Below are 23,464 nucleotides of genomic sequence, written 5' to 3'. Positions count from 1 at the left end.
GCCACGGGAGGGGCCGCCCCGTCGCCAGCACCTCTGTCTCCAGGATGGGGCTAACCTGGCCTGGGCACCTCGCAGGGACCCAAGGGCTGGTTTAGAACTCGGCCTCCCGTAGGCTTGCTGCTTTGCCACAGTGCAGGGGTCTGTGGAGAAATAAATCTCTTAATACAGTCCTGCCCCAAGAAGCTTGGCCTGTCACAATTTTATAGGGAAAAGCAACGTACAAACAAAAAATTAACAATATGAACACACAACGTCATTTTTCTCTCCAACGAACAGATGGAGAAACTGAAGTCTTCAAAGCTTTCAGGTCCAGAATGTGATTCAATCTCAGTTACACACACACACACGTGGGACTTTCGACTCTTCCGATCATTTCCGATCAGGACAACATCGCCCTCACCTCTTAAGCGAACCTGAAGTAGGTTTTCAGGAACTCAGCAGTTTCTAAACTGTGATCGTGTTGTAAGAAATCCGAAGTCCACATGTCCTCCCATTTTCTGTGACTTTCTCCATCCTGTCCTCACTGTGGGACGAGAGGCTAGCCTGGGGCCTCCAGCACCTGTGCCCCCTGCATCCACCAAGGGTGTCCCTCCCGGCCAGTGGGCAGCCTGGGGCCTCCCAGGTCGTCTCGTCTGGCCGTCAGCCCACGTGGCTGGCCCTCGGTGTTCCTGGCACCGCCAGGCCTCTCCAGCCAGCCTCCCCCCAGCATCTGCCTCCCAGGCCTCTGAAGGGCAGAGGTGGTGGGGCCTCTGGGGGCTTCTCCCAGCCAGGCTGCTCTCGGGGGAGGGGGCGGGGAGTCTGTCCCCGGCAGCCGGGTCTCTGCTGCAGCCCCGTCTCTTGCCAGGCGTGGGTCTCCTCTCCGGACCAGCAGCATCTCAGCTCTCTTCGCACCTCCATCTCTTCTCCTTCCCCTTCTCTAGGAATCTTTATCTCGCCAGGATGAATTCTTCCAGAACCACAGCCTGTGCGCTGACTTCTTTCCGACTCTGGGATCCGGCATCTCCAAAACACTGAGACTTTGAAATTCACAAGCCCTTTCTCTACTTCCAGCTCTAAGGCAGCACATGCTTCTCCTTCTAGCAAAGCCGGTGGTGAAATAAAGAGGAAGAACGAAAAAACGCATCAGCTGAGGAACACTGGTTCCCGCCCACGGCTCCCCGCACTGACCCCAGCCCCCAGCCTGTGGGCGCCATGCAGCCCCACCCGGTCAGCAGGGTAGCGTTCGGGGGCCTCCCCACACCCCTGAGGTCCAGACACTAGGGCCACAGGGCCGTGAGGGCACAAAGACGAGGCTGGGATGAGTCACCAGGCCCACACCCGGCAGAGGGAGCGTCCCCTCCACGTCCTGATGGCAGGAGGGCCAGGCAGCTGGGCCGGACCCCCCCGAGCCCCCCACCTCCTTCCTGGCCTCGTTCCCCTGGACGCATCTTATGACCCCCGTGCTCTGGTCCTCACGACGGTTTGAAAATCGCTCACACTAAGACTGTCTTCGTTGGTGTGTTCCTGCCGAGGTTTGCTGGGAGGCAGCGCTGGCCCCGAGCCCATCACGTCTTCCTCCCTCTAAAGGCAGCATCCTCCCTGCGAGCTGACCCGGCCCCCCAGTAGCTCTGTCCAGGCCTGCGTGGACCCGGCACCTTTTGTCCTCTGTTCGTCCCCCTGAGCAGCGTGGAGTTGGAAGAAACGTCCTGGGAACCAAATAGCACAAGAGGCCAGAGCACTGGGCACTGGCCCCGCAGGTGGTGTCACTGGCAGGTCATGAGCCTCCGTGACTCTAGAGAAATGGAGAGAAAATGCCCCCGTGACCTCAGATGCCTGAGAGAGTCAGCGGGGCCACTCCAGTCCTTGCTGTGCGAGCTACAGAGTCTTAGACGTAAGGTGAGTTTAACACGTCTGCCCACGGTCACCCGCTTCTCCTCAAATTCCCTTTGCAAGAAGACTCTGTCTCCAAAAATCTGCCTGAACCCCCAGAGGAGGCTCTCTTCTGCTGAAGGACCGATGACACACTCCGGGCTCTCCCGCCAGCCCCTCTGAAGGTCGATGCCGCCCCGAGCACAGAACGCGTGACCAGCCGCCGTGTCCCGCCAGCGGCTCTGTCATCACCAGACGTGCGAGGCTGCCGGGCCCACGGCTGACGTCCAGTCCCCATGACACTTAATGTTGTTTGATTTCAGTTAATACAAGCTGAAATGTGACCCACATGGGCTGGGGGCTCCCACCCTGGATGCCCTGCAGGCCCCGACCCACTGCGCCCGGTTCCCCTCCCAAAGCTCCGTGGCTCCGTGTCCCTTGGGGTCCCCCTCTGCCATCCTCACACCGGGTCCCCCCTCCCAGAACGTGCCCTGAGCAGTCCCCCTGTGCAGCCAGGGGCCCAGCTGGGTGAGGACACGCCCGGCCACACTTCTCACCACTGGCCAGGGGCCGGGCCCGCGTCCCCCCTCCTGCGGCGCCTTTACCCTGAGCTCTTAATGCCGGGGGTGTCTCCTCTGTTATCATCTGTCACCCCCCAACGCGTCAATGCCGCCTGAGCTCATGGCAAAAACTCATATTTACAGAACAGTTACGTTCACATATCCAAAAACTGATAGAAATATCATAGGAGATGGGGAAACATCTGGATTAGGAGTTCAAAGTTAATTAACAAGTCTGATGGGATCAGTTTCCTAGGCTGCCTGACACACACCACAAACTGGCGGCTTAAAACAACAGAATTTATCCTCTTGACGTCGGAAGACAGAGGTCACGACACGGGCAGGGGTGTGAGGGGACGGCAATCCTGGGTGTCACCCGAAGTCTCTGCGCCGTTGTCCCCAGCCTTCCTCTGTGTCCCTCTCGTAAGGACCCAGTCACGGGACAAGGCCTCCACCCCAGCACGACTTCATCTTGCCTCAGCGGCATCTGCAAAGGCCCCATTTCCCATGAGGTCCTGTCACAGGCTCTGGATGTTAAGGTGTCAGCATTCCTTTGGGGACACGATCAGCCCCCAGCAATGATTTACAGGAATGTGAGCCCCGGGCTTCCTAGAGACAAGCAAAAGGAGAAACACAGAGAGAAGCAGGTTCCCCGCCGTCTGCTAGGATGCGGCAGGAGAACGAGTGGGGCTCAGGGCGGTGGGGACACTAGGTCACTAGGTGTGATCCCGTGTCACTAGGCCCGGGCCAGCAGGGCCGACCCGGCTGCCGGCTCCATCCCCCGTGGCTCTGCCCTCTGACCCCACCCCCCACCACCCCCCACCCCCCACCCCACCCTGCTCCCACCCCGCCCACCCTGTAAGCTTCGTCTCTAGGCTGTTTCTGTTGCTGGATGGAGGACGGGTCTGTCTTTGAGGATGCTCCCCTGGGTGTCATGGCAACACTTAAGCTTCCGTCCCCTGGACCAGGTGTGCCTAGGATCTGGCCACCAGGACCACCGTCACTCCAGGAGAGAAAGACCGCCACACTGGCCCCCAGGAAAGGGGCGGAAAGAGCACACACATTACAGCCAAGTGCCCGTGGACCCCAGACCTCGGTGGGCATCTCTACAGAAAGTCCTGGTTAGACGCCACAGGTTGAGAACACAGTCATCTCCGCTCAGTCTCAAACCTCCGCTGAAGTGACCTACTCTCAGTTTATAAACCCAGAAAGTTTTTAAACGGTAAAATATTGTTAAAAGAGAAGTGAATTCTATCTCATCCACCAAATCCTGGGAGCTGCAAAGTTGACGGACAAATGACTCAGACCTGCATCTCCGGGAGAGGAAGGGGTGGCGGGGGACATGGGTGAAGGGGAGCTCTCGGGGGCTGCGGATCCCACAGAACCCACAGACCAGTGGGCCCTTTGTGGGGGGTTCAGAGAAGGCTTGAAAACAGAGGACTAGTTCAAAGTCTCCATAAGAAGCAGCCTGACCCCTAGATGTCCAGCCCAGCCCCCGTCACCCCAGTGGAGTGGGAAGCTCTGGCCTGGGACCCCAGGAGCAGCTGGACACAGGGGTGGCCCTTGTGCTGGACTCAAGAACATTAAGTGAAATGTGGAGGCCCCGCCACCCCCCAGCTTGTCTCAGAGCCACTGTGGCCACTCGAGCCCATCCAGACGGGGCGGTGTTCCACCCCCGAAACCAGCGGGTCCCAGAGAAATGTGTGATGTCAGGAAAAGAACACCTGAGGAAAGAGCCTCCTAAGGGCCGTCCCTCTAGGTCGTCCAACTCCACACCTGCTTTCACCTGCCCCCCAGTGGTGCTGAGCGCCCTCGGGCTCAGCAGTAATTCCAGGCAAGAAAGGGGGTCAGAAGAGTAGGAGCCACTCAGCCCCCAGCCTCGGCGGGGAGACCCCAGCGATCCTGTGATACCCGCCAGCTGGGACCCGGGTGCTCGCAAAAGCCTGATCCCTCCGTGATGCCATCAAAATGCATGGCTGGAGGGGGATCGAGCAGGAGAAATAAAGCGACTGCAAAGCCTGCTAGTCCCCCGTCTGACCACAGCCCCTGCAAATGAACACCTGCGACTGGGAGACCCCATCTGTCCTAAGGCCCAGGTAGGCACAGAGGCTCCTGCCCTAACGCTTGCCTCCCTCCACGGCTCAGGGCATGCTTTCGACACCAAATATGTTTTTGGAGAAACTCAGAACGTTGGAGAAACTCAGAACGTTGCTGGGGGTAAACTCCAAATCCACATCTTGGGCTGAGAAGGAACCACAAGGACACCCCTTCGCGCTGAGATGGGAGCAGTTCAGACAATAATCTGGGGGCAGAGATTCCATGGGGGTCAGAGGACACCCTGTGCCCCCAACACATCCCCTGTGGTCTCAGGAAGCACATTCGAAAGTGGCTGCTCCGGTTAGCGTGACGTGCGCCCTCGGTGTTAGTGCCGGTTCCCTCGCTCCGCGTCTGCCCGCACTGCCCACCCCCGAGAGTCCCCGATGTTACGACGCAGAGGGTAACAGTAGGCAGTGCCCGTCACCAGGAATCAGCTGGAGACACGTCCTCAGTGCTACAATACAGAGGGTGGCATTAGCATGGGAATCTGTGCTGTACAGGGAGGTACCACGTCCTTACTAGAGGATTTTAACATCAATGGTGAAATCGTAAACAGTGAAAAAAACAAGGTACATAGCAGCCCACCCGCACTTCTTGGGGGACAGCCCGAGTCACAGGGGCCTTTCACGTCGGGGTCCTGTATTCTCGGTTCCCGAGCCACTCCAGGCCGTGAGCAAACACCAGAGCAACACACCCCACGCGCTCTCGAATTTCTTACTTTCCTCCCGTGGACTCCCGAGTCCTGCTAACCACCCCCCTCCCAGAAAGTTCTACTTATTGAGCTATTTTCAGGGGTGATGTTCTCCTGAAGGAAGTTCCACTCGGGGGGATGCCCTCATAAAACGCTGGGCCTCCATCTCCTCTGTCCCTTTCTGAAGCCCTGGGCAGTGTTTGCCCAGAGCCTCCCAGGAATTCCCGGTGGGGCCTGGGCCAGGCGTCTGGGGCCCCAGAGGTGGGCACTGGGGCAGACACGCGTTAACTCTTTGCTGCCTGGAGCCTGGAGTCTGGTTTTAATTAGAAGCGTCTCCATAAGGGCCGCTGGGTCTCCGCTTCAGGACTCTCCTCTCACCACACCGAGATCCCCCTGGGGTCGCTCCCTGGCAGGACTCGGGCAGAGGCCTTTGCCCTGAGATCCTGGCCCAGCGCAGACCCAGGGCACCCGGTGCGGTTGGCTCGGGCCGCCACTAGATGGCACTGCGCCCTCGCCTGGCACCCGCCACCCGGACCGGCGCCCGGCCTGCTCCGGACACTTCCAAATTTGACCCAGGCTGGGATGCAGTCACTGGATCGGAATGGGAGGAACACGGTGCAGGCGTGTTTGCACAGAACACATCCTTCTGCGGGCCTGTCTGTGTCTCCTAATTTAGTTCCCAGCTCTGGCTGAAGGACACCGTTATTTGTCGTTCTTGGCTGGCAGTTCAGTTAACTGGAAGCTAGAAGCAACTGGAGACTGAAATCTGGTTCCGACCCTCAACGTGGGTCCAGGAGTCTGTGTGTGAAACTGTTTCCAGGCCATCCTGCTGCTGCACATCCGGGTTTGGGCCCCGCCAGCTGGGGATGGACGCGTGGAGACACCCGAGTCCCTCACTCCGCTGGCTTCCGCGCGCTGGGCTTCCTTCTCGTTGCTTTCCACCCTCACTCTGTCCTGTAGCCCCCGCTCCCACTTCTGTTCAGGTAGGAGAATCGGGGTGGGCAGCCACCCGCTGCGCACGGCTTCCAATCCAAGCATCCGGGAGCCCCGGGCACGCCTGGCGACGTGCTGCCTCCAAGCAACAGGCCCCAGGGATGATGGCCCCAATGACCACTAACAGGACGCTGTGTCACCCTCTGGGGTGACGTCCCACTGCCCCTTCCCCTGTAAATCTAGAAGCTCCATGAGCGAGCGCAGGCCCGGTGAGGTTCTGGGAAGAGCAGTGGGCACGGCGGTCACTCGGCCTCTCGGGGAGAGTCCTGCACAGTTGTCAGACGCGAACGTCTCCTCGAACCAGCACCTCAGAACTTCCTCGTAAGAACATTTGTTGTACGAAGGTGTCCTCCCCCAAAACACCTGCTAAAATCCCCATCAGAAAAAGTATTAGAAAATGTGTCTGAAGAGACATTCCGAAGGCCTCCCTGTATAAACGCAGATGTCCCACAGATGTTGCCTAGTGACCGTGTAAGTGTCACTCTCTGAGGACAGGGTCCGTCTAGCCCTGAAAATGCAGACGAAATACAAAATGATACACGTGGTTTGCATATACGTAAAATACTATCATATACACTGGCTCACATTCCACCTGCGTATGAAGCGCCTAGAGGGGCCCTGACAGCGGTGCAGTGGGTCCTCCTGTGCGGCCCCTGGAGGTGTAGCCAGGCGAGGGGCGAGGGGTGCGGAGGCCCAGGCTTGGCCGCCGCGGAAGGTGCTCAGATCGCCATCCTCAACACGGACCCAGAAAGAAAGTAAGAGGGAGGGAGGCGTCCTGCAGAGACGCCGCCCAGACCAGGTCCCAGCTCAGGGCGCAGAGCACACGCGGACCCAGGCGGACCACCATTCACGAGCTTAGGAGGCAGATGGGGGCGTGTGGACCCCGACAGGTGAGGGTGTCGGCACACGTTTCAGACCCTCAGGTGAGATACTGACGCTGAGGCTGTGTTTGGGGGCTTCTCCCAAGTAACTGTGGGGAAGGGGCCCTGGTGAGTCAGGATGGAGACCGGGTGGTAGCCCATCACTCTGCCCCTTCTACTTCTGCACGTTTGACGTTAAGTTTTGAATCCAACCCTTCTGTGAGTTTGAGACTTTCCACAATAAGGAAGTTTTTTATATTTTTATTTACTTTTGGCCGCATAGCGCGGCGTGTGGGATCTTAGTTCCCCGACCAGGGATCGCACCTGAGCACCCTGCAGTGGAACGGAGGAGCCCTATCCACTGGACCGCCAGGGCAGTCCCAATAAGGAAGTTTGTTAAAGTGAGATAGGCGCTCCCTAAAAGTCCCAGGGGCCCTCAGAGGGCTCATCTCCCTACCACCCGAGCCCCAGCGGTCAGACCTCGCCCCAGGCCACACTGCGGCCCTGTGCTGCGTGTCCACCCCGAAGTCCGCCATCCACAGACACCAGCCTGTGGGCACAGCCGGCCCTGCCCACCTTCCGCTCTGGTTCCCCATGTGCAGGTGGCCCTTTGCCGGCAACCAGCCCAGTCGGGTGATGTGGGGACCTGCAGCTCGAGGCAGTTTTCCCTGCAGGCCCGGGCCGCCCCCCTGACCCGGAACCTGCGACTAACTCCACCTCCCGTCTCGTCCCCAGCTTGTCGGGATGCCCGCGGGCCACGTCGGCCATGAAGAAGGCGAAGCTGTCGGGAGAGCAGATGCTGACCATCCGGCAGCGGGCCAGCAACGGTAACCGCGTGCGCCCAGCGCGTCGGGGCCACGGCCACAGCCCGGCCATCCTCGCCGCCCCAGCGGAGCCCCAGCATAGCCTCGTCCCTTCGGGAGGGGGCAGCGGTCACTCCCGCCCGGGCAAAGCCGGTCCACGCGGGGGGAGGCGGCCTCCCCACGGCCTTCTGCGCCGGGTGCCGAGTCAGGGGCCCTCGGGCCACACGCAGCCCACGGCTGTCTCTCTCACCCTCACTCTGGGGCAGGAGCTGGCGTCTGTCTGTCTGCGCAGCCCTCCTTCCAGACGCTCCCTGGCCCGCCGCAGGAGACGCGCAAAGATGCCGGCGGAGCGCACACGGGGGGCTCGGGCCTCGGAGCCTGTCCCAGCCCGGCCTCGGGGCTCCTGGCCCGCCGCAGGAGGCGCACAAAGATGCGGGCGGAGCGCACGCGGGGGGCTTGGGCCGCGGAGCCCGTCCCAGCCCGGCCTCGGGGCCCCGGGTCCACACTACCGTCAGTTTGTGACCCCAGACCAGCGCTCGCGGTGCTTTCAGGGCCACGGGGAGGGGAGGAGAGCCTGAATCTCGGCCACTTTCCCGCGAGGCCCGTCCTTTCCGCCTTCTCCTCGTGGCTCAGCCGTAAATAAGGGTCCTCTTCACAGTCTGTGGGGCGCTGCGTTTGTTGAATTTTTGTGTTTTCCCGTTGGAGACGCCACTGTTGAAAAGGCCCCCAGAGCAGGACAGGGGTGCCGTCTGGTGTCCTGGGCGTAAGGAGGCCGTGACACGCCTTAGGGAGGAAACCCGCGTCACACGGGCTGCTGGCCGAGACCCCAGTGTCAGTGAATCAGTACACACATTACATGAGGACGTGTCTTTCACAGGAACACACACTCTGATGCGCTGATGCCCGTATTGCCACCAGAGGCTCGCGGGGGCGTGACCGCGTGTGTCCCTGGGAGCTGAGGTCCAGCGGTCCCTAGTGCAGTGTTTGCAGCGATCGGGAGACCAGTGCAATTGTAATCCCTCAGCAGAGTGGCCTGTGAGAGGCTCCCCCTCCCAGCCCCTCAGGGGACTTTGTGAGGGACGGGGCTCGGGCAGGGCGGGGCCTACGGTGAACGTGCTGAACTGGCAAGGCGCCTCCTGAGCTCCGTGCTCCCCAAAGGAACCAAGTGCCGAGGAACGCGGGTCACCCCCGTGCTGGACGCCTGGACCCGCCGCAGGTAGCTCGGGCCCCAGGACTGGGTGGCGGAGGGGCCGACCCTCCCCCTCCGCTTCCCGGGCTGCCCCGCACCCAGGATCCACGCAGACAAGGACCCAGCCCTGCTGCGCTCCTAGCCTGGAGACGCCTGGGGCCCGGCCGCGGTCCTGAGGCCTCCATGGCTCACCGGGCACTATTCTCGGTCCTGAGGACAGCACGAGGGGTTCAGCAGGAAACATGCCTCATCCTGCTCCCCGTCACTTACCAGGAAGACAGTCAGGGCCACGACGCTTCCACCTGAAGTTTCAAGCCCTGTGAGCCCCACCTCTGCTCAAGGCGGCTCAGGGGCTGGAGATGGGGGACGGGCACCAGTTAGACGGAAGTTCTCAGACTCACCCGCCAGCGTGAGGAGCCCATCCCGAGACGCCAGGGTCACCAATGTCCCTTCTCACTCAGCCATCGAGGGGCAGGGCGTGTTGCCAGAGAGAAAACAACATCCACTGAGCTCTTTGCAAAATATTTAGCCGACATTTCACCCGCACAACATCCCCGGGGCTAAAGCAAAACTCCTTCTGCAAACCGATGTGAGTCTGCGCCAGCTCATGCCTCCGGACAGACGGAGCGCAGTGCAGACCCAGCGGGGAGAGAAGTGGAGAGGGCAGGCCTGCACACCCAGAGGAGGAGGCTTCCCAGCGGGCGGGACGGCCGGGGAGAGCGGGGAGTCCCCCGGGCCGGCACCTCTCATGGGGGCATCCGACACTCAGAGTCCTCCTTCTGTAACTGCTAGTCACAGCTGTTAACCAGAAAGGACTCATGGCATCTGGGAGAGGAACCAACCCCAGCCTTCATCCAGGCTGGGCACCCGGCTCCCGGCTCCACCCTGGTCAGTGGGGTCGCCCGCGGGGTCGCCATCCACCCACCTCTCTGCACCTGAGCTCAGCTTCCTGATTTTAGTCTTCAGAACGTTTCTTCCTGCTGTAGGTTCGGTCACTTGCTTGTCCACAGACGAGGACCCAGGGAAGCCCAGGTCACCTGGAGATGAAGCAGCAGAAGAGGGGCAAACCCAGGTCTTCCCAAGCCCAGTCCATGCTGTAGCCCAGGGCTGGCGGTCCCCTCGCTTCTCACCTGTCAGGGCATCTTTTCTGCCAAGATCAGGGCACTTCCTAGTAAACCCAGAGCACACGTCATCCCGTGGATAAATGGCCTCATCCCTGTGTGTGTCTGACCAAAGGGCAGGACTGTGGGAAGTTCACTTCTGCTCTTTGGGGGACGGGAGCTCAGTGGTCACTGACTCTGCAGCTGCGCCCGACCTTCACGGTCAAAGGCGTGGCCCTCACTCTGTGTGAGGGAGAGCCCATCTCTCACCCTCTCATCTCTTGAACATGCTGAGTGCAGACATTACCCGAGGTCACTCACCCTCCATGTGCAATGTGTCCTCTTCGCGGTGACTGAGCACCGCGGCCAAGGGACCACCTCGAGCCCTAGGGCTGACTCGGGCCGGGCCGCTCCCGTCCTGGGTTCCGGCTTTTTCTCCCGAGTGTCTATCTGAAGAGGGAGGAGTGCATCTAAAAGTCTCTGAGGTTTCCTTCCGGCTCTAAAATCCAAGGTTCTTTCTTTTTCTTTCTGAAGTTTAGAGAAGAGTCTGTTCCCATCTCTTCCCCGCAAAGACTCTCACTGCTCTGTGTCTCCCCCGAATGACCCCCCGTCATCGGTCAGCTCTCCGAGCAGCTGGGGCTCTGCGGAGTTACCAGGTCTCCTCCAGGCCCCTCTGCACACGGTCACTCCGGGCCTGTGAGCATCTCTCCGGAGTCGGGCTGCAGGCGGTTTTGGGGTTTTGCTTTTTTGGTTTTAGGTTTTGGCCAAGGCTTCAGGAGAGAAGGGAAAGAACTAACGTTTTTCTGCCCTTCTCATCTACTGTCTGGGATGGTGGGCTGAGGGAAGGCCCCCCCGCCTGCAGCTCTGTCCGGGGATTTCATGCACTTATTCATTTATATTCCCAGCAGCCCCGAGCGTGGGCACTGACGCTCCCCTTTGCCAAGAAGGAAGAGGAAACTCAAAGCGGTGAAGAGGTGAAAGGGGTACCAGGCGACCTGTGAGGGCACACCCGCAACCAGGGCCCTGCGTGCCCCAGTGCCGCCAACGGGCCGGTGAGCCCACCGGGCGCTCTACCCTCTCCAGAAGCGGGCTTCACAGCCAGGCACTTGTGCCCTGGGGCTCTCGAGGGTGACCTAGGGGCACGTCCACATGGATGGCTTTAATTCCAGGCCCTCGAATTCCACGTGACTCACTAGAATCCGACAGTCTGAGAATCCATCTGTCACCTGCCAGGTCTTCCCCAGCTTCCCCACCGTCACGGAAGAAAGGCTGCTCCCGAGTCCTGGGCTCACACACGTGCAGACACTTAACGAGGAACCGCTCACGAATGCTGGGCTCCTGAGGGCGCCCCCCAGCGGGCAGGAGGGCAGGTCCAAGAGCTTCAGGAGGAAACAGTGCTGCAGCCGGTGCTCCTTAGTTCATCACATCTTCATCCCTCCATCCATCCATCCATCCGTCCATCTCCTAGAATAAAATTTAGAGACGGAAAGGTCACCGTGGGGGCCCTGGCTAGTGCTTTATTGGATTTACGGTGACCTCTGTTGGACGGTGGATCTGATCTGCAGATTGTTTTGATAATGAAGCCTGATTTGCCACTTAGTTTACACAGTAGATTTTGTTTTAATAAATTAAACACTCAGTCCAAGGCTTTGATGAAAATATACTGAAAGCACTCTGCAACATACAATTTTCTAGAAATATATACATTTTTGGCAACTAAAGTCACAGTAAAAACCATCAGCTGGCAGTTTTAGGACTTGTGAGGGAGAGGTGTGTCTTTTTTAAATTCTGTAATTCAACAAGTATCGAAGCCCGCTGCACTAGACCACATACAGTACTTTTTCTTTTCTTCTAACTGTTTGTCAGTCACATCGACGGGGTCAGCAGGACAAAACCAATCTGTGCTACTTTCCGGTCAGAGCAGAGACGAGCCTGCAGACACCCCGGTGCTGTCGGGCTGCTCAGACAACACAGCATTTAACATTTTCCTTTGGCCCCTGTTTGGCGAGTCTCGCTATAGCTCAGGTATCTTATATAGTGAGCTTATTTCTTACAGCCACTGTGACAGATAGGGACCTTTTTAAACGGAGGGATTTGAGGTTTCTAGGGATTAAGGAAAGTACTCACCACAGGATTCTTAAGTAGCAAGATATGGATTCAGATTCCAGGTCTGTCATGTTTCAAAACCCGGCTCTAAACCCCAGACCTTAAAACCCCTCATCAAGGCAGTTCAGAAATGCTTCCAGCTCGGTGCTTTGTGACGACCTAGAGGGGTGGGATAGGGAGGGTGGGAGGGAGACGCAAGAGGGAAGAGATATGGGGATATATGTATACGTATAGCTGATTCGCTTTGTTGTACAGCAGAAACTAACACAACATTGTAAAGCAATTATAATCCAGTAAAGATGTTAAAACAAAAAAAAGAAAAGAAAAGAAAAGGAAAGCAATGCCACCAGACTTCAGGAAATCTCCCAGCACCGTGATCTCTGTCCCCTGCTTAGACGTTGGTTTTCCACAAAAATTGAACAGGACATAATAATTGTTGGAAACTCTTTCATGAAAATTCAAACCAGTGAAATGGGCTCCCAAGATTTCACCTGTATTCCAGAAAGACCACATTCTTGTCTCATAATTTTATCAAAATTCTTCTAAGTTTGCTGGAATCTAGCCTCAAGACAAAGATGCTGACATGACGGTGTATTTTATACGCTTCGCTGTATATTAGGTACCGCCGATGGGGTGCTCCTGACAAGCGAATTAAGGGGGTTTAATTGGAAATTCGAGGCGTGCTATTCTCTCCCACAGTTCTCTGGGTTTTATAATAGGGGAGTGATCTGCAAACCACCAACCCTGAAAGGGATTGCTTTGCTTACAACTCCACTCACTTCTCAAGGGAAACATGAAATCTCGGTGTTGGAAACAGGCAGTTGCGTAGCACATCTTTCACCCTTCCTATCACGATTAACCAGAATCAAATCTCTTGATCAAATAGCTCTGGGGGTGCACAGGGGGTAGCTCCCCAGGAAGAGCTGCCCCAGCCTCACATACAGACTCTGGCAGGAGGTACCTACCTTCGTGACACGCAGTCATGTCTGCTCTCTGACACTTTCAGTGTCATATGCAAGTAAAAATGAGACATTTTATTTAATATGTGAGAGAAGACTGCTCCTGTATGAACCGAGGCGTTTCCTTTGCACAGTGTATTCTCACACTACAGAGAGGCTCAGAGCCATTGCCTGAGGGGCCTTGTGGAGACGCGCCCCCTGTCTCAGCAAGCGCTTGCGCGGCAGAACATTAGAACCGGTAACAGTGGCTTCAGAAAGGGCCTGAATGCAAGCAATGCTCAGGAAATCTTAAAAGACAGCTGCACCTCAGGGTCCGAGAACAGAGGGACATCCTCTGGGCCTCTTAGGAAAATGCGATAACCCTCTCTTCACACGGCTGGTCCTCAACACAAACTGCAAAACACACCCGGGAAAAGAGAAAGTTTTAAACTGTTCTAATCCGAAAAGCTGAAGAAATATGACATGAAGAGCTTGTCCAGAAATCATAACAGAAATTCACTTGGAAAATCTGACGACCATCACAGCCCGAGGATCCAGTTTTCACAAGAGATGTTCTCCGTGCGGTTGGAAGACCAGCAATTTAGAGGAATGTGTGGTGAATCCTCGTTAAATGATAAACTGCCTCATGATTTAGTTGTTTTACAAGTCAGGATTTTTATGCATTTATCGTGATTATTTTTATGCATTCTTATCTTGAGCTATACCTGAACTTCAACTACGGAAGAATAATTACGTTGGCCACAGCCTTGGTGGAGACCTCCCGTGTGCCGGGTTTTTTATATACCCTAACTCAGTCAATCCTAAGCCCTAATTTTGAGAGATTGCCATAAAGACTTGGTCACATATAAAACGTGGGGGAATAGCGGCCTCCACCTGAGACAGGGTGAACCTCGTTTCATTCCTGGCAGTATTTGTTATTATATCCTTTAGGACATGCTTTCCGGGTGCATTTGGTAAAAAGGAAGACTTTGTTGTTGATGTTCTGGACCTTGTAAGACGCTGGCAGAGAAGCACCTTGAGGACCTAAGACGCTGATCAGGGGTCGTGGACGAGAGAGCCATCATTCTGGTTAAGGTCACCCCCCGTCCCCCTGGGTGACGGGAGCACAGCAGGGGGAAGAGGGAAGACTTGGGCAGGTGCTCAAGACCAGCTCGTCTGTGAGCCTCGCTTCACACCTAAGACAGGTCCATGGGGAGAAACGATTCAGAAGGAGGGATTATTAAAGGGGAAATTAAATTGGACACGATGACGCGTTCCTCCTGACTGCTTTTATGAGGAAACATAACGCCGTGGGAGAAACGTGATTCTTCACAGGAAGATGCTTTACTCTTGCCGATCTTTTTTTTTTTTCTTTTTTTTTTCCATTTCGCTAAAAACAGCAGCTGAGACTCAGACCCCCGTCTCCCTTTGCTTTGCCTTCTCGACTCCTGGGAGGCGAGGAACCCTCCGTGGAGGGTCTGCATCATTCCAGGTGGTCTGGGGCCTTCCGTCCCAGGCGGACTGGACCCCTCTCTCTACAGAGCTGGACAGCGGCCCCCCAAGCTCCCCCAGGTGCCGTGCGAGGGACAGGTGTGGTCGTCCCGTAGCTTCACTTGCCGGGTTCCTGCTCGTCCCCTAGGGACGCTCAGCCATGGGATACCAGCGTCAAACACCAGAAGTTTCGGGATCTTTCTGACACTGGCGAGGCCAGGAGGCAGCCAGCCGGGCGAGCTGGCCTCGAAAACGCCCCTTGTAAACCCTGACAATAGCCCCTGCAGCCCAGCCAGGGCCCCGCTGGCGGCTGCACAGCCCCGCTCCCCCAGGACGCGGCCCAGCCAAGCTTCACGCCCTGGCCATTCAGATGGGGGGACGTGTTTATTAGTTAGCTGTCAATATTCAGAGAGCCTCTGTGACCAACCCGCCTGAAGGCTGTCACTGCTCCCTCATCCTCCCACGGGGGACAGCTACCCCAGCACCCACGGAGTCGGGTTTTTGGTTACCGGTCTGTTATCAGTTTTCCTACCCAAAACCTAGGCTTGCGGAGGGCAGGGACCCTGTTGGCCTCATTTTCAGATATGTCAGCAGGCTCCTTCCCAGAGTGATGGGGGAGAAAGAGAGAGGGAGCGAGACAGAGATGCAGACAGAGACAGGGAATAAAGAGAGGAGACAATTCACGGGCTGCACCGCGTAAATCCACGTCCAGGACGAGATGGTTTCGGCTGGAGTCGGTGGGGGGGGGTCACTCCCTGAGGCTCTGGTTAATCGTCCCAGGGAGACAGAGCCTTTCAGTTTGGGGGGCCTGTGTCCCCCCAGCTGATTTTTTCTGTTTTTAGGTGCCTTGATTGTAAGGAGGGTGGCAGTGGGGATAGAAGACACACAAACTGTGACTATAGCTTTTAATTCAAGAGTACCCTCCCCCAGCAAGTTCGGTTCCAAATCTAGAAAGAGCGACGCCGCCAGGTTCTACCTGTAGTGTTCCCAGGCGCAGCGTCTCTAAGCCCCTCCCCTCCGCCCTTTCAGGCGTAGAGAACGACGAGGAGATCAAGCAGCTGGATGAGGAAATCAAGGAGCTGAACGAATCCAACTCCCAGATGGAAGCCGACATGATCAAGCTCCGGACTCAGGTAACAGTTTCTGACGCCTCAATCGAGCCGCCGCCTGCGCTGACGCCGCGGAGCCGAGGGCTGCCGCCATTGCCTGTTTCCTTGCCCGGTTTTCCCTTTACTTATTCACCTTTCTTCTCAGTGTCCTGCTGAGATCATTTCAGTGGCAAAACTTGCTGTGACAGAGGGGCCGCCGGCCGGCTAGTTTTCCCTCTTGTGTTGGTATTTTTAACGACACGTGGTTATGAGTAGACGGTCCCGAGGAGCGCGGCTCCTGCAGCGGGTGAGCTCTTTCCCCCCCGCCCCGGATTGCAAAGGCCCTAAGGTCATCACGCGGTAAACAGGAACAGGGAGCTTGTTCCTTGGGTTCCCGGGGGCCGCTGCTATCCGTGGCCTCACGAGCCTGCTGGGAGGGGAGGGGTGGAGCCTTTATTGAGCACCTACTAGATGCCCCATCCCAGGGGCTTTGGTCCTATAGCCCAGGTGCCCACAGCGGTCCACATGGTGAGTGTCCACAACTCCCGCTGCCCCTGACTGCTCAGCCAGGGCCGCAGAGCCATGGGCCCAGAGCGCCCAGTCTGCCTCTCCACAGGCCTTCCCCGCCCCGGCTCTGGGAACGGGGAAGCACTGCAGCCACTCACAGGCGAGGCCAGGGATTCCTGTCCTGTTCGAACCCACGCCCTCTGTGGCCTGGACCTGCCCCTCCCCAGCCATCCCCTCGGGGCATCACAGCCTTACTAGGATTCTTGCCCATGGGCTTAGGGGGCAAGGACAGGTCCCTGCTGGTCCCCGTCCCCGCGGGCACAGCCTCTCCAGGAAGGGGAGCCCTCCAGCTATGCCCCCACCAGGGTCACAACAGGGACTCCAGGGCTACCCTTTCGTGCCCTTGGGCGGATGTGAGGCTGAGGTTCACTGCCTGGCCGTTCTGTCCACTTGTTCGGACACCAGCCCACCTGCGGACCATGGCCTCACCTCCGGCTGTGCTGCAGCCGAAGGCGTGCCTGAGGCAGGCAAGGGTTTTCCTTACCTTTAATCCAAAACCAAAGCGGGAGGGGTGGAGGCCGTGCCGCTGGGCTTTCTGGTACCCCTCACCTCCAGCCGGGTCAGTGACACCGGGAGGGAGAGGACCGTGCTGCTGCGTTTTGTCCAGCGACCGGAGGTGAAGACAGAGCTCTCCAGGCCGCACACCCCGGCCACACAGGGCACATGCACGGCCCCCAGAAGCCCCGTAGCACGGCCGCTGGGATAGTTAGGGAGCGACGGTCACCGCGCCTGATAGCCCCGGAGCCCAAGCCCCAGCTGTCAGAGCCCCACTCTTACCTGTGTTACCTGAGGGCTCCAGTGAGCCTTCAGTGTGAGAATAGCTTCTGATTCTGCTGCTTCAAAGGCACTGAATGGTCAGTCTGACCCGCACCTCTCTCATTTTACAACTGCAGAAACTGAGGGAGACCAGGGTCCTCGCAGGGTCCCAGGTCCAGAGCCTGGACAGAGTTCACGGTCTCTCCATTGAAAATGCTCAGAACTGGGGCCTTCCCTGGTGGTCCAGTAGTTAGGACTCTGCGCTTCCACGGCAGGGGGCAGGGGTTCGATACCTGGTTGGGGAGCTAAGATCCCGCAAGGCGCACAGCATGGCCAAAACAATAAAAAAATAAAACAAAACGCTCAGAACAGTATGAAGGATTCTATGTTTTTTTCATATCATCAAATCAGTGGTTGCTAAGCTCTATGTTTGTCTCTTATAAATCTTATCTTTATCCTGAGCCAGGTCTAGCTTTTGTATAAACACGCACACACCATCCTAGCGGCCTCCTCCCTGCACTGCAGGAAACGAGATGTCCCTCAGACACGTAGTAGTCGGAGGACATGCTGCCAGTGGCGGGGTGGGGAGGGGAAGGTCCCCATCCCCAGGCGGAGGACGCTGAGCCAGGGCCGGGGGCACAGAACCAGCCGCGTGCCCCGCCCTCCCCCTGGCTGTGAGCGGGGAAACCCTACCGGAGACATCGGAGTTTAGAGCTTATGAAGCAGAGATCAGGTGACTGGGGGCAGCCGGTGGTTACAGCGTGAAGGCACTAAGGCTGTGAGCTCGGTGCGCGTCCAGCAACTCTGTCTTGTTTCTACGCATCCCCTGTGGTGCTGGCCTGCGGCTGCCAAGCTACACGGGCGCGGGGGACCCACAGAGCCTGGCACACGCTCTGTGGCTGCCAGGAGCCCCCGTACCCGTGTAACCAGCCTTGACTACAGCATCCAAGCTGCCTATTCGCTTCCACGACTGTGTCCCTGCAGCCCACACAGATGGGGGCAGCTCTCCTGCCTGGCCGTGTAGTAAGTGCTGGTTGTCTGGTGGCAGGTGGAGGCCAGAAGGTGCCACGGCAACTGTTAAATTCTCTCTGGAATATTAGAGGAAGGAGGAGCTGCCCAGGAAGCCACGGTAGACCTTTATCCAATGGAGGGAGGCAGAGATGTCATACATGCCGGTAGAGACACCTGCCTCGACCCTAAGGAGAGGCAGTGACGTGCCTCACAGATAAATCAATATTTCAAGACTTATCTGTGCAGAATTAAGTTCGGGCTAAAAAGAAGACGTATTAGTCGCCACAGCGCATAAGATACTAATCCAGATAAAGAATCCCGTCACACCAGCGGAAAGGCCAGGGCGGGACAAGGACACAGTCCTCATGTGATCCTCTATGCACAAGGACAAGCAGAACTTTTTAAAAACTTGAGTGAAAGTCGACACAGCCCAGGAGCCTAGCCCACCCTAAGGCATGAATCCCTTTTCAGAAAGACAAGCCCTTAGAGTCCAGTTGCCACGTGCTCAAGTGTGATGACTCAACGCACACAAGACAATGACCCTGAAAATGACCTGTGCTTCACGTGGAAGCCTCTTGATTTAAGCAGAGAGGTTCTTCCTCTGCCTCGGGAGCTAACGCCTCTCCCTGTGGGAGCGGGCGCGTGCTCCCCAGGCCGGCTCGTGTTACATGTCCCACGCATCTGTGCGTTTCAGATCACCACCATGGAGAGCAGCCTGAAGACCATCGAGGAGGAGAACAAAGTGATCGAGCAGCAGAACGAGTCCCTCCTCCACGAACTCGCCAACCTGAGCCAGTCCCTGATCCACAGTCTCGCCAACATCCAGCTCCCGCACATGGTAAGTGACTGACCGCGCGGAGCAGCCCCCGGAGGCCGCGTGCGGTGCGCATCCTAGAGTAGATGGCTTTTCTTTTCTATTTTCACCATTCTTCGAACTTCGGATATTGGCGGTTACCTCCCCCAAACCATAACGTTAATTGCTAGAGACTCTGGTGGGGCTGAACCAGTAGATCCCCTAAGATTAAGTCTCTCTGAAAAGGCCTTTTAACTATGATAAGGACAGTGGCATTATGCTATGATACTATTTTATGCTGATGTGAATATCCTATTAAGAAACTAAAAGTTGCATATGAACTACTATTTAATATCTCGTAGGATCCAATCAATGAACAAAATTTTGATGCATACGTGACTACTTTGACGGACATGTATACAAATCAAGATCGTTATCAGAGCCCAGAAAATAAAGCTCTACTGGAAAATATAAAGCAGGCTGTGAGAGGAATTCAGGTCTGAACAGCTGCTGTAGTGATGGAATCTTGCTTAAAAAAAGGATGCCTCTTGTTTTTTGCTGCTGTAATTTACCAGAAAGTGTTATATATTTATTTCTGTTTGAAACAGTGTTATGCTTACAAGACTTCATAATGATTTCATGTCTTGCTTTAAAGATAGTACCTACAGAATAGTTTTGGAATACATTCACATTTTTGTACGTTTTCATATAAGCTGACATAGTGTGATATGCCATGTAATGTTTATAGCTGCTAATGTATGCACATTGGAGGGTATATATATTTCTGAAGAGGTAAGCCGATCAAAATAAATAGAGTGTAAATTCTTTTTAATGCTTTAGTGATTAAATGTTTTAGTATTTTGAACTGAACTGGACAAAAAACAGAAACAGCTTTGAATGGCATTTGGTGGTCCTGCCGCCACTCTTCAGGTGTTAGCATTTGGCCTCACGTCGGAGGATCTCACGGAATTTAAGAAAAACATTTCGTGTGCATATTGTTTCATAGCGAGAATTGGTTGCGAAAAACAAATGCTTTATTTTTGAACAATGCTTGGAAATATTATGTGATTTTTTTGTTTGTTTGTTTTAGGAGGATGGTGTATGGTGGGGCAATAAATGAGGTTTTTTGCATTCCAAGGAAATGGCATATGGATTAACTGTAAGAAATGAGATAAGTAATTTATTGTAAGACAGCACCAAGCCATGGAAACTTGGCAGAAGATTCAAAGCAGCTTAAACAGCACTTTTTAAACTAACTCCTGAGCATTAATTACATGGTGTGACTCTGGGACCTTCAGTTAAGACAGGGGCCTATTAGAGGTGGATGACCCGAAGACTTCCTCTTCCATTCTCAGTGCCCTTTGGAACAAACTTCTTTCACCTCCCCGAGAGTTCCGTGCCCTCTGAACTGTCTAACAGAACCTGTGTGTTTTCATTTACGCTCAAAAGATCATTTAAGACTATTTACTTCCCCCTCCACCTTAAACAGAATTATTCTTGCAGTTGTTGTTGCTGTTATGATGTCGCGTACGGGGTTGAAGGCCCATGATTTGTGAGTCCTCGAGCGACCGGGCTGATCTGTCTGCTGGCCTGCGCGGGCCAGCAGCTCCGAGAAGTGTCCTCACCCCACGCTGACTTTGAATAAGCCCGGGTCCTATTCAGAGTCAGGACGAGTGTGCTCCACTGTCCCGTCCCGTCCGCTGGAGACCAGTTGACCATAGAACGTTTGCGTAGCCTTGTTTGATCTGTCATGACCTTCTCTAAGAATGAATGCAATCAGATGTTGAGAGTAACTAAATATACTTCAGCACTTTTTTGCTTTACACTAGATCATCTTAGACTCATTTGCACCCTGGAGATTGATTGTTTTACCCGACGACTGCACTACGTGATGCATAAGACCACTTTCCACGGCTGCGCTCTCCCCTGCTCGCTCGTCCCTGGGACGACGTGTGTCGTGTTTTCCGATTGCCGTTGACTTGATTTACTTGTAATAGCATTCTTCCTTCCATGTCTTGATGTTATGCAGGAAGTACAAAAGTACTTAAAATTTTGTTATGAAAAAAAAAGATGGGTTTTGTAAAAATAAAAAAAAAATATTTTTAGCAGAACAGGACTTACAGGGTCATTGCCCCCACACGTGCCAGTCGACTATTTGCACTTACCTTGTCCTATATATCCGTACGGAGGTGTGCAATTCCCGTGTCAGTAGCCTCGTGACACTGACCCTGGAGGAATCTGAGGAGGCCTCCCGGCTGACCCGATGATGCTAAGGGAGATTACAGGGACCTCACAGCAAATACTCTGATACAATACTCAACCTCGGTATATATATATGTATAAATATATGTACATCCCAGCGGCACTTTAGACTCTGCTCACTGTACAAAGCTTACAGTTTTCCAGGAGGACTTTAATAATTAGCTGGGAAAAGATTACGTCATGACCTGGGCTCTGCAGCCCCTTCTCTGGAGAGCCCTTTTTCTGTTGTGTGATTAGTTGTAGCTGCCCTGCTCAGAATTGCCTTTTTGAGAACTGAAGCCAGGTGCTCTGCGTCACCTGCGGCCATATGTCCCATCCAGGGCCCCGGCCTCCTTGCGGGGGGGCCCCCGTTGTTCATATCGGCACATGCATCTCCCCGCCCCGTCGTGTCTGCAGCTTCTTGGCCAATATAGTGATGCTTTTGGTAGAGTAATAGGTAGTATCAGTTTGGGATTCTAATTGTTCTCACCTATGTACAATGGAAAGGGGTTTTAAGCACAAGTCTGCTGCTCATCTAACGTTGGTACCTAATTATCAGATCAGAAGTTACCCGTGACTATTATAGAAGGACCACAACAGTGTCACATATTAGAATGCTGACCTCTCACGTGGAACTATTGTGAGTCATCAGAGTGTATTTATTATAACTTACTGTTCATACTCGTCTCTCAGTTGGCTTAGGTGGTCATTTGCGGAGGCAGAACTTTGTATAAATATCTGCGTGCTCCCTGTGCGACTGAAGTTTGATTTATTTTTGTACGCCACGGCATGGGTTTGTTGACACTTTAATTTTGCTATAAATGTGTGGAATCACAAGTTGCAGTGATATTCATTTTTAAATTGTGAACTTTGTACAAATTTTGTCATGCTGGATGTTAACACATCTTACTCTAAATAAAAAAGGTGTTGCCACATTTGTAGCACGATGGGTCTCTAACCGGGTATGCATCTTCACCGGAGTCCGGAAGTGCTTGCTGTCAGGGGCCCCCAGCGGGACCCCCGGCAACGTTTCTCCCCAACGCCGGATGCTTTCACGGTAACGTTTTCGGAGGTTTCGTTCTCTACTCTGAGGCCCCTGAGAGCAGATGTGAGCAGCCCAGGAGGTGCCTGCGCGGAGCTTGTCCGGAAGCCGCTCTGCCACATCTGCCGTCACCCCACTCTCTCCCCCAAGGTCACGTCACACGCAGGCGTCTCCCCAGAACAGGGACATCCTCACTGCCACAGTTATCCCTCTAGATATGACATCGTCATTACGTAACACGCATCCGCGTCCCCAAGTTCCCACTTGAGCCAAGAACGTCCTTTCGGGTTTTTCCAGATCTGGCGTCACGAGGGCTCACAGGCTGCTTCCGGTTACCATGTTCCCACCCCGGTCCCTTCACTCCCCTGCCTTCCCGGGTCTGCAGGACACAGAGGTTTGAGAGGTGTCCAGGTGGCCAGCTTTGTCTGATGGTTCAGTTCCAAGGAAGACGCTGCGTCTTTCTCAGCACCGCCCACCTGGGGTTCCGGGGAACACTCGCCCTGTGACTGGTCCCCTGGGAGCATCGTCACCATTGTTCCTTCCACACCATCAGCAAGGATCCCCCACAACCCTTAAATTAGCCTCCAACTATGATTTAACAACGATGAGTTACCCAGCTGCCCATCACCTTCGTTAGTAAAAGTAACCCTCTAAAACTCCAAAAACACTCACCTGTACTGGACACGGTCCCGCAAAATATAAAATTTGAGGAAGAGACCCGCCATGCTCTTTGTTAAATCCAAAACAGAGTCCCAGTGGCGTCTTCTGCTGATTCAAGGCCATCTGAGCCCCTCTTCCCAGCGAGCATTGTTGTTATTTTATACCTAACAGCTTGGTCAGCTGCATCAGGGCTGACGGAGGGGGAGGGTGGAGGGATGCTTTTAGGACCCTGCCCCCTGTCTCTCCATACCTCGGGGTGCACCTCTGTGAAAAGCCCCGCCTTCAGGATCAAACGCAGTTAAAGCAGGTGGGGGTGCGTCAAGGAGCTGCTGGCAGTGACTGAATCTTTCAACTTGATGTCGAAAGCCGTTTTGCCCTTGCCTGAGAATTGGGATAAACATCTTGGAAAGCAGTTGAACAATAATATCAAAGATCTTATAAAATTCATATTTTGACCCAGTAATTCCAGAAGTCCCCCTAAAAACACCAAAGCAACCGTAAATGCATTGAAATAAAGTCCTATTTCAGAGGAAGGTTTGAGCAGCTGATGACAAACGCACCTTACGGAACGCTATGGTGTTCCTAGAAACGCTGGTTATGAAGACTCAGTGATAAGATGCTTGTGATAAA

The 23,464-nt window shown here is 55.1% G+C and overlaps 1 protein-coding gene across 7 annotated transcripts in view; it reads left to right on the top strand.

Annotated features, from left to right (window-relative positions):
• The window catches only part of MYT1L (myelin transcription factor 1 like), a gene marked incomplete at both ends in the record, with an annotated part of 136,537 nt that extends 117,143 nt beyond the window's left edge, over window positions 1-19,394 (top strand). For 5 of the 7 annotated variants that reach the window (XM_082851670.1, XM_082851667.1, XM_082851669.1 and 2 more), the window contains 4 exons: window positions 7,785-7,876; window positions 15,706-15,809; window positions 18,793-18,936; window positions 19,254-19,394. In XM_082851670.1, coding sequence (XP_082707796.1) covers window positions 7,785-7,876; window positions 15,706-15,809; window positions 18,793-18,936; window positions 19,254-19,394 — 481 coding nt within the window. Of the gene's footprint in view, window positions 1-7,784; window positions 7,877-15,705; window positions 15,816-18,792; window positions 18,949-19,253 lie in introns of those variants that run through there. The other 2 variants (XM_082851664.1, XM_082851668.1) reach the window with 2 other exon arrangements.
• Between the last annotated feature and the right edge of the window lie 4,070 nt (window positions 19,395-23,464).

Source organism: Leucopleurus acutus (assembly GCF_964270905.1).
Source record: "Leucopleurus acutus genome assembly, chromosome: 12".
In the NCBI taxonomy this organism is placed as follows: domain Eukaryota; kingdom Metazoa; phylum Chordata; class Mammalia; order Artiodactyla; family Delphinidae; genus Leucopleurus; species Leucopleurus acutus.
The sequence above is the reverse complement of the archived record's forward strand: the minus strand, read 5'-3'. Positions and strand labels throughout refer to the sequence as shown.